At 41.7% G+C, this 12,919-nt stretch overlaps 1 protein-coding gene across 2 annotated transcripts; it reads right to left on the bottom strand.

Moving 5' to 3' along the window:
- Window positions 1-658: 658 nt before the first annotated feature.
- Window positions 659-12,689, bottom strand: dhodh (dihydroorotate dehydrogenase). Of its 2 annotated transcripts, none has more exons than XM_086025645.1 (9): window positions 12,513-12,689; window positions 6,375-6,587; window positions 6,100-6,299; window positions 5,025-5,107; window positions 4,685-4,872; window positions 4,263-4,376; window positions 3,509-3,662; window positions 3,255-3,414; window positions 659-1,588 (listed from the first exon to the last, which is right to left on the bottom strand). In XM_086025645.1, exons 2-9 carry the CDS (start codon window positions 6,483-6,485, stop codon window positions 1,516-1,518), a joined length of 1,083 nt encoding a protein of 360 aa, XP_085881771.1. In that variant the 5' UTR covers window positions 6,486-6,587; window positions 12,513-12,689; the 3' UTR covers window positions 659-1,515. The 2 variants fall into 2 exon arrangements, with proteins under 2 accessions (XP_085881771.1, XP_085881769.1); XM_086025643.1 differs by lacking the exon at window positions 12,513-12,689 and adding an exon at window positions 7,621-7,751.
- Between the last annotated feature and the right edge of the window lie 230 nt (window positions 12,690-12,919).

The raw sequence follows: 12,919 nt of genomic DNA, 5'->3' as shown, positions 1-12,919 counted from the left end.
GTTTCGAAGGAGGGTTTCAAGCTAGGGTTTGGGTTTAGAAGTAGAGCTTCAAACTAGGGTTAGCATTTAGTAGTAGGGTTTCAAGATAGGGTTAGGGTTTCAATGTCGGGTTTCAAACTAGGGCTAGGATTTGAACACGGACTGTGACTTCACTTCTGTTGGCATCTTAAATGCAGTTTGACAGCATTATTACATTGTAATACGTGCTCCTTGAAATTGTTTTAATTGATCCCCAACAGGCCAAGCCTGTTATTTCATAGCTTCTCGTGCTGTACATTTTACATGATTTATTTATTTTTGTCCAATCACATTTCTGCCTCTACACACTGATTGGTCAGAGCAAGAATGTCACCGTCAAAGCCACCATGTTGAAAGTTAAACATAAGAAGAGTGTCTCATGCAAGCCAGGAAGCCAAAGGCATGTTTTGAAGGTCTTTGTCCATCTACTGCTCACCTTGAAAAAATCCATATATGACGGTGACTGTCAGATTAGACAATGACAACGATATTGTTGCAAGGTTTACATCTCACACCAAATGCATCCTGAATCTCAGCTTCTACGAGCACAATTTGATGGATGATGAAGTATGCATATCCACCTCTTCATTAACTTATATGACAAGTCTGCATGTTTGATCAAATGAATAATACATACACGTTAGGAGTTACTACAAATCAAGTCATTTATTCTCAATTCTGTGAAACGACTTTCAATCTTATCCAGTAATCGTTTTAACTCGGCAGTAGCAGTAATTTTACCCACTGCCAGTAATTTTGAATGCCACAATACGAGTGCGAGCAAAGATGGGGTTTTCATGACAATTTGTAACGGAGTGAATTCAAGTGCTTGAAAAAAAAAAAAAAAAAAAAGCCAGTTGCAGTTGACTGAATTGCTGAATATATTATACGGCATTTGCATCTCTCGTGCACATTTTTGCATTACGGTTAAACGAGGCTACGTTTTCTGTCCAAGCTTTTACTTGACGGGAAACAACAGCAGCTCACATTGACATGCAAAGTGAGACACTTTCTTTACTGTGATTAAACAGTTTTCATAAAAAATAAAATAAATTATGTTCAGTATTTGTTTAATCAATGCTGTGGCCAAGAGCAGCACACCAGAACCTTAGTTAGCATTCAAGCATGACAAAAAGGAGGCTCTCGGTTTTAAAGTGCATTTGATGCCTTTACATGTTGAGTTCTCCCTGGACAACAAAACAAGAGTGTGAGTGGCTGTCTTGTCTCGACGTGTCAACGCTGTGATTGACAGGTGATCGGTGTGGGGAGTCACCTGCAATTAGCTTCAGCTTCCCGGTGATAAAAAAAAATAAAATAAAAATAAAATAATGGAAGGATGCCTACAAGATACCAGGCAGGCTGAAACGTCAGATTATGCATTTGTAAAAATGCATTTTGCTGTTACACTGTAACAAAAGATGAACTTCTGCCCAGCTGGCGGAAAAACTGCTGCAGAGACGGCGGGGACATCAGCTTGTGGTAACGATCCTTGCTTGGCTAGTGGGTGGAGCCATCTACTCCCTTGTGGTCCGCCCCGACGGCCTCAGAAACACTGCTAAAGCCTTGTTCTCTGCAAAAAGTCAAAGGGAAGCAAATGGTATCACAGACAACAAAGCAAGTCCACTAAATAAGATCAATCAAATCTCAAAAGTCAAAATGAGAACTCAAAACTCTAGTTCACAAGCAAACAAAATAACATTGCTGATAGACTGGATTCAATAGTTCAAGCACGGACTAAAGTTGAGGTTTCTATTTTGTGCAACGTATTACTATTTTTGTGTTTCCTGTTTTCTTCATTGCTGGTAAAAAGAGGCGGATTTCCCTATTGTGGGACTAATAAAGGTTATCTTGGATGCTAAATATCTATTATGCGCTGACGTTGTAATTCATTTCCGGTTTCAGATAGCATCTTATGTTGCTATGTATTATCATTATATTGTCCTTCACATTTATTATTTTGATTACTATTCTGCTCTTCAAAGTTGGTTTCGCTCCACTATAATGTGGTTCAAGCTAGAACTCTATGGACTGTGTCACCCAAACACATTTGGGTGTTTCGTAACGACGTGTCACGATAGCTTAGCAATTAGCATGGCTTCTCCATCTTTCTCCGGTTAATCGCTTCCTGTTGTCCCGTCGTGACAATGATAGAAGTGTAGCTTATCCGCTGCCACGGGGGCGAAGTCAACTTTTGCCTCCGCGACAGGCCTCGCGTTTATTAGCCATGTTAGCTAGCCGTAGGTTGCTTGTGGCTGGGGCGGCGCAAAACAGCGTGCGCCAAGCATTTCTCGATAAGAACAGTGGAAAGTAAGGAGGTCGAGTGATTGATCTTTAGCAGACGTCTCGGTGGCATGATGTCATGTTCAGTCGACGTCACCGTGATATGAAGACATGAAAAAGCGTCGTCTCGTTTCCCCTAAAATATTTCTACATCCTCCTCTGACGATATATGATGATAAAAAGATGAGCCCATACACGCTGGACCATATTTACTTTCGTAAAGATTGATGCGTGACGTCGTCTTTTGTGCACGTGTGTGTCACATCACGTTAGGGCTGCTCGATTATGATAAAAATATTCATCACAATTATAGTGGTAATAATTAAAATCGCGATTATTCAAACGATCATTTCTTTTTTTAGTACAAAACAAGAAAATGTTTAAATGTAAAAAATATAAAGACATACATTTCTTTCAAACACTATTTAGTTCGGACCAAACAAAATTTGTAAAATTAGTTATTATAACATTTTTTTAAAAAAAAGGTACAAATCTATCAATTTAAGTGTGATTTCCTTGTGTACAACGTAATAGGTTGGATATAAATGCATATTAATAATCGTTTTAATAATAATCGACAAACGATTATTACACTCCACGATTAAAAAATTGGCATAATCGTAATGGTAATTGAATTTCGATTAATTGCACAGCCCTACATCACGGACGTGTTTCATTCACATTAGAAATCGCATTTGTTTCCGTAATGTGCAGACAAAGATCAGATTTAACAAAAGAAATGTTTAAAGTTGTCAGAAAAATAATGAAGTAACACACGAATCATACTCTATTATTAGAACTGCTTTTCAGAATGAAGCAGTGCAGTTCTTCCCACTACTGGGCAATACAGGACACTGTACATGGATTTACATGGCAAACGAGTCAATTTCCGTCAATGTCAGCAACCGATGAACTCCGGTGACTAGCTGAAGGTTTGAACGCGGAATAACACTCACTTCAGAAGCTGTTCCAATTCCCGCTTTATCTTGGTCACTACAGGTGGACCCTGGTAGGCCAAAGCTGTGTAAATCTGAACCAATGATGCGCCAGCGCGGATTTTATCCATCGCGTCCTGTCCGCTGGCCACGCCGCCAATTCCAATGATTGTCACTTTCCCTAGGAGAACGTCATCACACTTAGACGGACTGTCACTTGCATAGAAAGAGGGAAAAAATTAAAATAAAAAAAAAAATCAAGAGATGTACTGTACCTTTCGTGAGTCTGTACATTTCTCTGACGGCGTTTGTGGACATGTCTTTGAGAGGCTGTCCACTCAGCCCACCAGTCTCACACCTTTGAGGATCTTGTAGCACCTCTGGCCGGGACACAGTGGTGTTGGACACCATTAAGCCATCTACTCCGAGCTGCAAAAAGCAAAAGACAAATGCGACTGTGTGTGCGTGGGAGGCCAAACGTGTGTCACCCCCACACCCCCCCCCGCGTATATCGTCCGCGACTCCCCTCCCGAAAAAGATTGTTGTAAAAATATGTGCCCTTTCTTAATGGCCTTTTCCATTTAAGGTTTGTCTTCTACTCGCGCCGCTGAACACAAAAACACTACTGCGTGCTTTCTAAAAATGACCTCCAGACGTAGTGCTGAGGTCACAGTGGAAAGGGTGACGCCGACGTAGAGTCGACTCTTCAAAATTTAAAGCAGGATGCATTTCAGACATTTTATGCCAAGTGAGGACTTTTTTTTTTTTTTTTTTAGATTCACGGATTTAATGGCAAGTCAGCTTTACTGATTTGGAGCATTTCGTACAGAAAATAGATCAATGTGCTTCACATAAGTAAAAAAAAAGAATCAACAAACACTTTTTTTTTGGAGACTTATTAAGGATCCGCGGGAACCTTAATTTCGAACAATCAAACCACTAAAACAAACCAGCAAATGTCTGGAAATAAATGCAAAGACCTCAGAGCGGTGTCTAATCAAGATTAGATTGAAATCAAAAACTTCCAACCTCAGTAACGACGTCGGCAATGTCCCGTTTGTCCTGCGCGCTGAGGTCAGGCGCGATCTTGACCAGGATCGGAGGCTTGTGACTTCCCTGCATCCCATCCCGCTCCTTCAACACCTGTCATTATTTGAGAAACACCGTTTTTGGATGAGTCCAAAGTGAAGGCGAACAAAAGCAAGAGCAGACGAAAGAGAACTGGAAACATTTCTTGATTTGAAGAAAATAAGAAATGCCGGGCTGCTTCGAGATCGCATAAGAACCCGTTCACCTTCTTTGTTCTAATATGAAACGATCATGTGGATAACAGTACACCTGAGATTGATATTATAAAAGAAGACTCTCGGGAGGTGAGGCTAGCTTAGCGTCGCGCGGATGCCCCGCGCAAAGTCACGTAAAGTCAAATATTAGCTGATGTTTCAACATACCGAATGCAGGAGCCGGCCGAGCTCAGCTTTGCCTTGTAGGTCACGGAGACCTGGCGTATTGGGACTGCTGACATTTACCACAAGGTAGTCGGCCAGCGGGCCCAGCACTCTCATCCCCTCCAAGTAATCTGCCCCCGCATCCTGGGACTGCTTGTTCTTCCCCAGGTTGATGCCCAGGGGAAGGCCGGCTGGAAAGAAAAACCACAACAACCTGCATCAGCGCGCACGTGACTCCGCCGGGGCACAGACTAATGAGGCCAAAGGAGGGAAAAGCCGAAGTTAAGCAGACAGGGTCAAATCTTTAATTGAATGCATCCATATATAACGAGGGAAAACAAACCTCTCGTTTGCTCCCGCTGAGCTGCCTCTCGGACTTTCAACCTCTGCTGCGCTTCTACAACACCGCAGCTGTTGAAACCATACCTAGGAGGGAGCGCACGTAGAATTCTTACGACTAAACCGTTGAAACATCACATACAGGATTAGCAAAAATACACGTGTTTACTTCGTGGGGAAATCTGGGCTGTACTACGTATGGGGAAAGGAACTGTTGAGTACTATAGAAAAAGACCACTAAATTAGTTCAATACTAAAAATAAAAAGGAACAATTACTACGATCAAATCCACCCACAAAGCTGAGGGCTCATTTGCACTTGAAAGTGAATGTACGAGTACCGTCATTGTATAAGGAATGAATCAGCCCCTCCCAAAAAAGGATCCTTTTGGTACAAGTACTAAAAGGATGAAACCAGGAATATATGTATATGAACTGTAAGTACATAGGTATTTGAAAAGTACACCATGGACTAGTATTATCACTGAGCCTTGTGGAAAAAGAATATATTCATTTGTCCCTCGATAAACAGTATAATTTTTTTTAGAATTTGCACGTTTTTGTTGTCATGTGTTCGATCCTCGTAATAGATGTTGACAGATTAAATTCTTACGTGCTTATATTCATAAACATTGTCCTCAGAGGTGGGCATTCCGTCAGACTTACGGACCGATGCGTTAGTCCGTCCCTGAGGATTGACGGGACACCTTATAAAAATGACGGACTGACGAATGGCGGAAGTGGGTTTTTTATACGTCAGTGTAATCGTCACTACCCGCATCCATCAGTGGGCTGGCGCCCGTTTTTCTGACATTTTTGGGGGGGGGATCGACTGACGGACCAACGGACTTTGACGGACTTTACTGACAGACCGACGGACTGACAATTCAGCTCATCACGAAAAAAGACAGGCTGACGAATGACGGGCGGGTACCCTGGCCGCTGACGAATGACGGAGCAGAAAAATTTAGTAAAATGCCCACCTCGGATTGCTCTTACAATGTCATGTTTCTTACCTCTGCCACATTTGCACTACTGAAAGCCCCAAGAGCCGGTCTTCATGATGAGCGACAAACGTACCGGTTGATGATGGCGCGGTCTGCTGCCAGTCGGAACACACGTGGTTTGGGGTTCCCCTCTTGCGGTTTGGGGGTGATGGTCCCAACTTCGACAAAGCCAAAGCCCATCTTGTACAAACCGTCCACCGCTTCTCCGTGCTTATCGAAGCCTGCCGCGACCCCAACGGGGTTTTTGAACTTCAATCCCATGACGTTAACTCGCTGCACACATCAGAGGACCAACACGGTTTTCGCAGACACAATTTAGTCTTTTAGACAATAAGATGATGCACTCACCAGTAACTCGGGGTCCTGGTAGCGGTTGAGTGGAACCAAACTCAGACTAATCATTTTTACCGCTAGCACGTGAGCCGTCTCTGCGCCCACTACCTTTTGCAGCAGGGGCATCAGCTGGTTGGCATAGAAACGTTCATCTCCCACCACTGTGAGGTAGGACGCAAAGAGGAAACTACCCGAGCCGATGATCTTCACCGCCTCTTTTAGCTGCTTCTGTGCACAGAAAAGATCACACAAACATGCAACAGAATAGATTATTGAATCAATATTCTGGTTACATTCCCTCCTGTCATTTTTGACTCTATCATTTAACATACATTCTCCTGGCATTCCTAATTTATTATGTGTAAATACTTTGTTACTGTACATAAGTAGATTTTACTCTATACTTTGTTTATTTTTCTGACAACCTTTTGCTTTTATTCCCAACACTTGAAAACAGATAATTGTACTTTCCACTTGTTGCTTTGTCAAAATAAGCTTGTTTCTTTCTCCAACCTCAGTGGATGAAGAAACACACACACACAGACTCACCCCAAAAAAATAGGGATATGTAAAGTCAATCACAGGTTTGATTGGTTGAGTTTTGCAGACATTTGAGGCAGGGAAAATACTGTGGAGAGCAGCAATACTGAAGGAATGTGAACCAGGAAGCATTATCAAAGATAATACAACAGGTTCAGAGAAGCAAGCTATTCCCATCCATTAAGACGATTTATTGATGTTGTCATCTTCAAGAATAAGGCGTTAAAAAAAAATCCGAAAAAGCACTGAAGGAGTATTTTATCACCGGCTATTATTTGCATTTTTATTATTATTATTTTTTGTTTAGTCAATTAACTACGTTAGCTAGGCTGTGGGAACACATTGGCACTCTACTAACAGTGAGTCTACTCTATTTCTATTTCCAAAATTTGGATAGATATTGATTGTCGTATACCACTACGCATTGTACACAAAAACTGACCAGTGAGATTTTGAGTGGCAACGTCACAGCATTGTCATTGCTCTTAAATGAAAACATGAACCAACAGATTATGCATGAAATGCAGCTCAAGGCGCTCCTGCACCGAATGCTTGTCTGCTACACCCTGACGAATGACTCGAACAAACAAAACCTTATTTACTTGTTGTTCTGTTTATTTAGCAACCCAAGCCAACCAGTGTGGCTTAAGGACCAAACTCCACCGTCATGTAAAGTACATGAAAGAATACAGGAAAAGTACAGGTTCGCGTGTTATTTTACCTTCAAATGTGCCGCCATGAAGTCTCTTCTGACTTTCAAAGACACTGTAACATGTCCTTCCCATGTTACAAAACGCGCGTGGCTGAGCAACTGCGTCCATCATCTCGCGATATTTCCACACACCATGTTACTCGGCAACGAATGTAGGACCTGTCCTGTGTTGCATAACGTCACTTCCGGCACTACCCGCGACCGCACGTTGTTTCCAAATTTACGATAAGCCTGTCCAAATTCGCCACGGTTTATGCCGTTCGCGGAGACTACATGAGGAGGAGCCTAAATGCGTTGAAGTGCCTGGCCTCCGAATCGACTTTCTAGAACCCGCGTGCGGTCGGGTTGCGCCGGAATTGACGTCATGCTGCCGAAATCGCGCTCAAATGTGGCCTTCGAAGGACGCTGTCTGTGAATTTGGACACATCCGATGGAAATGTAACCACTAGAAAGAACCTCGCCTGGTTGAGCGCATGCAGACGTACCCGTCATCTTCAACTGGGAGTCCCCCGTCATCCGATAAATTCATCATAACTCATTGAATTCCTTCCCGATTTTGATGCGGATCGGTTTGTTACAGCACCTGGGTAATGTTAGAATCGGTGCTTTCTGAACATATTACTTTTATGTTAACAGTCAAGCATCCCAGTGGTATGAACACGTCATAGTATTGTGTGGGATTGGAGTTCGGCGCCATGTAACGGAGTCATTTGATATTGGACAATAAATGAATACATTGATAATTTGCCTTTACAAATAAACCTGTAGGATTCATTTAATACAGTTCCGTGTGCAAGATCAGACTACAGTACAGTGAAATTCAGGAATGTACCACTAGATGGCAGCAGACACGTGTCTACTGCTATCTAGTGGTACAGTGTAGTACTCCATTTATGTTTTTTGCTCTGACCTTTATTCATCTTACATCAAAATGAGTGTATGATTGATACTAGGGCCTTAATGGCTAAAATGAAGGTAAATGTTCATAGAAAAAAAAATTGAAAGACAATTTCTAATGATAACGGATGAGATATAAGTTTCCCATGCAATCTGTATAAGGATAAAACTTTAATTCTAGCTCATTCTTGCCCTGTATACAAGTAGCACATCTCTTTCAAACCACACTAGATTTTATATATATATATATATATATATATATATATATATATATATATATATATATATATTTTACATTTTCTCCCGTCGTTTGTCAACAGCAAAACAGGCGCCCATCAGTGAGGATAAACGGATGCGTCCAACACACATAATACAGACTAAAAGTTGGCCAAAAACCAGCACATTAACTGATTAAATTTGGCGTTAACACATATGTCTCTCAGTGTTTCCAGTATTATCCATGTTCATAATCTATCCTATTTACAGTTGAGCACATTAGTTGTCAAACTGCAATGTATTGTACTGATGTCATACAATCTGGAGCAGGTGTCTCATTGTTTCCTCAAAAGACTCTTATTTAACAATAATACAACCAATCCCAGATAATTATTATATTACAGTATTTTAACAGTAGGGGGTCAGTGGTGTGTGGTGTCATAGTTATTGTTTGAAACAGATGTCACAAGTTTGACGTATTTCCATTTGAAGACCTTTTCTTGATTGGCTCTGGAGAAAATGTAAAAAAAAAACAAGACCTTTTCATGATTGGCTCTGGGGAAAATGTAAAAAAAAAAAAACAACAACAAAAAAAAACAATTTTATTTTTTAGATGACATCATCTCTCTGAATATTCCGAACTCCTTTTTCCATTCAATGTAATTTTAAGATGAAAAACGTTCCTTAAGTAGTTGTCTGAGTAAACCTCCGTATAGGAGATGCTATGTTGTTCGTATCGAGACAGCAAACAAGTTGAGACGGTCGGAATCAACAGCACCTCTTACTAGTTGCAACTAAGTGGTTCGCTCAATTATTTCACGTTTCACGGAAGGCCCAGCTCTGGTGCCGGACAAACGGATTTCCTCAAAAGAAAAACAAATGTTGGCTTTGTTAATGAATTGTGTTTCTTTCAGCATCCCAGACTCACTGCACTTGTGAATGGATTTGAAGGGTGTCACTGTATCTGTGTCTCCAGTACGATTGGCCCTGACCACTGGAGGGGGTGCCTTATTACACGTTGAGTTGAGTCAGGGGCAGGAAGGACAATGCTGCTGTTAACACTGCTGGTGGGGACTTTTGGATGCACTGAATGTTTTATGTGACTCCGTGAGCGACCTGCACTCTCTGAGGTCAGAGATGAGCCCGGCCCGGCGTTGGTGCCGGTTGCCTTGTGTTGGCGTACTTGAAACCAAATGCCAGCAGGGGGGTCAGGGGGTCCAGGACTTGTTTTGTCCTCTTTGGCATGGATAATGAGGCATCTGTCTTCATGTACTTCAACGAGAAGTGAGGCTCACTGTTTCAATGGAAAAAGAGCACAAGCTACCCGCCTGATTTGACAGGACGGGCAGCCCAAAGACATATTTAAAGTTTCGACCTCCGGACTGAATTCATTTCCACGATGATGGCTTATGGTCAAATGATACGTTTAAATCCATCCAACATGAAGGTTCTAAACCCTCATTGAACAGATTCTGTTTGTTTTCTGAAGGTGTGTTCAATTGTTTTTTTTTTGTTTTGTTTTTTTGTGCAAAACAAACAACCTCAACCAATTTGTCTCAAAACTGAGTTTATGACCAGTTTGGTTTCTTTGCTGGTGTGCATGTGACAGAAGCCCATCAGCCTCCCACTGTGGACCTCACGGAGTCTGCGGAGTTGGATACAAGGCCGAAAGGTGATCTTGGCTGTGTTTTGTCCTGGTGTAATCAGACAGCGACATCATCAATCATGAGCGGGGGAATTACAGCAGGTTACAATAGGAGATAAGATAATGAGCGGGGCCACGGAGACCCGGTGAGAGACAGCTCAAGTTCCCTGCCCGATTACATGGCAGCAGCTTGCCCTCCTGCCTGCCTGCTCACCAGCTGAGGACACTGCTTGCTAAAATCACACTTTGAACGGCTGATCTAAAATGAGGTTATAGCGAAAAGGAAAGTGGACAAGAACTTCAAACTTCATTATTATTCAGGATTATTCAGGGCCTTAAAAGTTTCTTAAAATTCCTCTGTCGCTATGATGGATTGCTGTTGAAAAATGAGGGAAAGAATAAACAAGACTTGTATGTGTTTGTTCTGTCGGGTTGCCTTAATATACATTGATTTGCGATCGTGCTATTGCAAAAATGTAACCAATTAAGCAGCCATAGCTGTGGTGAAGTATGTGCATGTGTGTGTTTGTATTAATGGAGAGTCTAAAGCTAACATTTTTTTTTTGCGTAACTATTTGAAGATAGATGGTCAGACATTTTAAATTAAAGACCCTCTCTGGTCACTGGTTTGTTATAAATCATGGTCTCAAATAAAAGTGTCTCCTTACCTTGGCCAAATGACTTATGTCTAGATTTTAATGTAATACAAACAAGCAGAGATGAAGACGATCTAATGCAGTTTAGACAGAGGTCCTGAAACGGAGAAGTTAAAGCTCGGTCTCAAACTGTCACTCTCTAAAATGAAAAGCGATTTTAGATCCATTTCTGGGTCACACAAATAGAGAAACGTTAATATCAAACATAGGTCTTTCCAATCCAATGTGTGAAAAATTAAACTCTCTTTTCAGGGATTTTTAGCATTATGCTACTTGAGCTCAGGAAGACGGGAACAGAATAAAAACAGCTTCAGAAAACAGGTCAGTCGTGATTGGTCGTTACCTGAGCCCTGAGCAGTTGTGATGTCATTTTCAGTCGACAGAAGTGACAAAATGGCCGCCCCCTGAGAGGGCTAAAAAGGGGTGGATTTTGCTGCTTAACTTATATTTCACAAACGCAATATTAATCGGAATGCCGTGCTTCAACTTGTGGGCCTGCTGGGAACATATTCTTGAAAAAAATGTGTTTGGGGTTATTTCCACTTTAAAAACATTTAAAAGTAATGAAAAATAGGTTTGAAAAATGACAAAAACAGATACCGTGATTAGCGTCAATGTTTGCTGTGTAATCACAATAGCCATCACATGCTCGCAGGTGAGCATTTCATGTGCCCGTGCGGAAACATAATCTGTCTGCTGCGATAAGCGAGGCGTGCTTGGACGTGTGTCACCAGCCCTGAGCTCAATGACGAGGGGTCCGTCGCGCACGCTTGGGCCCACACTCTCACTCCCTGACATGTGCCGCTACTTGCTAATCCCTCACTGACGCCTCTGTGGAGCATTACACTCCACAGCGAAACAATAAGCGACCTGCACTGCAATGACCTCGGACGGGCCGCTGTCTCTGTCTTTTGGCTAGCCATATTGGCTTGGTGCATTTTACATCACACGTAGGAGCTGGCGTATGTTAGCACATTGTTTTAAATCATACATGCAGACTTTTGTCATATCAGGCTACTATATGGAAATTAATTGGGGTTTTTTTCTCCCCCCAGGATTAAGACGGTTGGAGATTTGAATATGGGAAGATAAAAGGACAGGATGTGAATTTGTAATTATGGCTGAGCCGATTATTTAACAGTGTGATGCGTTTGTAAAAAAAGCAGGAAAAGTGTGCCCACGCAGAGCATCTGTTTCAATTAGTCCCGATTCATATGAAAAGCACATCTGACCATTTTGGATCATATTGGTCAGTCTAGCATGACTGATGTAACACTCTTTAGAGCTTAAATCAATGAAATGTAATCTTATATGGTTTTATTGATTTGTGGAGGATTATTCCACTGGGATCTACAAGTATTATACATCAAGTTACAGTATATTTACCACAAAAATCCTCATCATTTCATCATGATAGTTTGATGATGAAACAAAGTTTTATGGCGACTGAACAGAAAAAATCTAATGGAATAGTTAAATATCCTCACCTCTTTTCCAGCTTGTTGATGGGGTTAAAAAATCATCCATGTCTGGTTAAACAGGAAGTCAAAAGAAACATGTTTTTTTTCCAGAATATGTTCTGGGCAGGCCCACTAGTTGAGACAAGGCATTCTGATTAATATTGCGTGTGTGGAAGATGAGTTAAGCAGAAAAATCCACCTGCTTTTAGCCATCTCAGGGGGCGGCCATTTTGCCACTTCTGTCCACTGAAAATGACATCACACACCTTCAGGGCTCAGCTTCAGAAAACATGTGAGCTGTGATTGGTCGTTACGTGAGAGGTTGTGATGTCATTTTCAGTCGACAAAAGTGACAAAATGCCCGCCCCCAGAGATGGCAAAAAATGTGTGGCTTAATTTTTATTCCACAAACGCAATATTTATCAGAATTCCTT

Source organism: Filicampus tigris, chromosome 3 (genome assembly GCF_054856515.1).
Source record: "Filicampus tigris isolate MCC_2025a chromosome 3, RoL_Ftig_1.0, whole genome shotgun sequence".
NCBI lineage: Eukaryota > Metazoa > Chordata > Actinopteri > Syngnathiformes > Syngnathidae > Filicampus > Filicampus tigris.
The sequence above is the reverse complement of the archived record's forward strand: the minus strand, read 5'-3'. Positions and strand labels throughout refer to the sequence as shown.

What these genes read in the sequence shown, in the direction of transcription:
- dhodh (XM_086025643.1), bottom strand. An exon ending in GACCGCGCCATCATCAACCG is followed by an intron (nt 5,108 to 6,099) that starts GTACGTTTGTCG and finishes GCTCCCTCCTAG; the next exon opens with GTATGGTTTCAACAGCTGCG. An exon ending in TTGCCGACGTCGTTACTGAG is followed by an intron (nt 3,663 to 4,262) that starts GTTGGAAGTTTT and finishes TGCTTTTTGCAG; the next exon opens with CTCGGAGTAGATGGCTTAAT.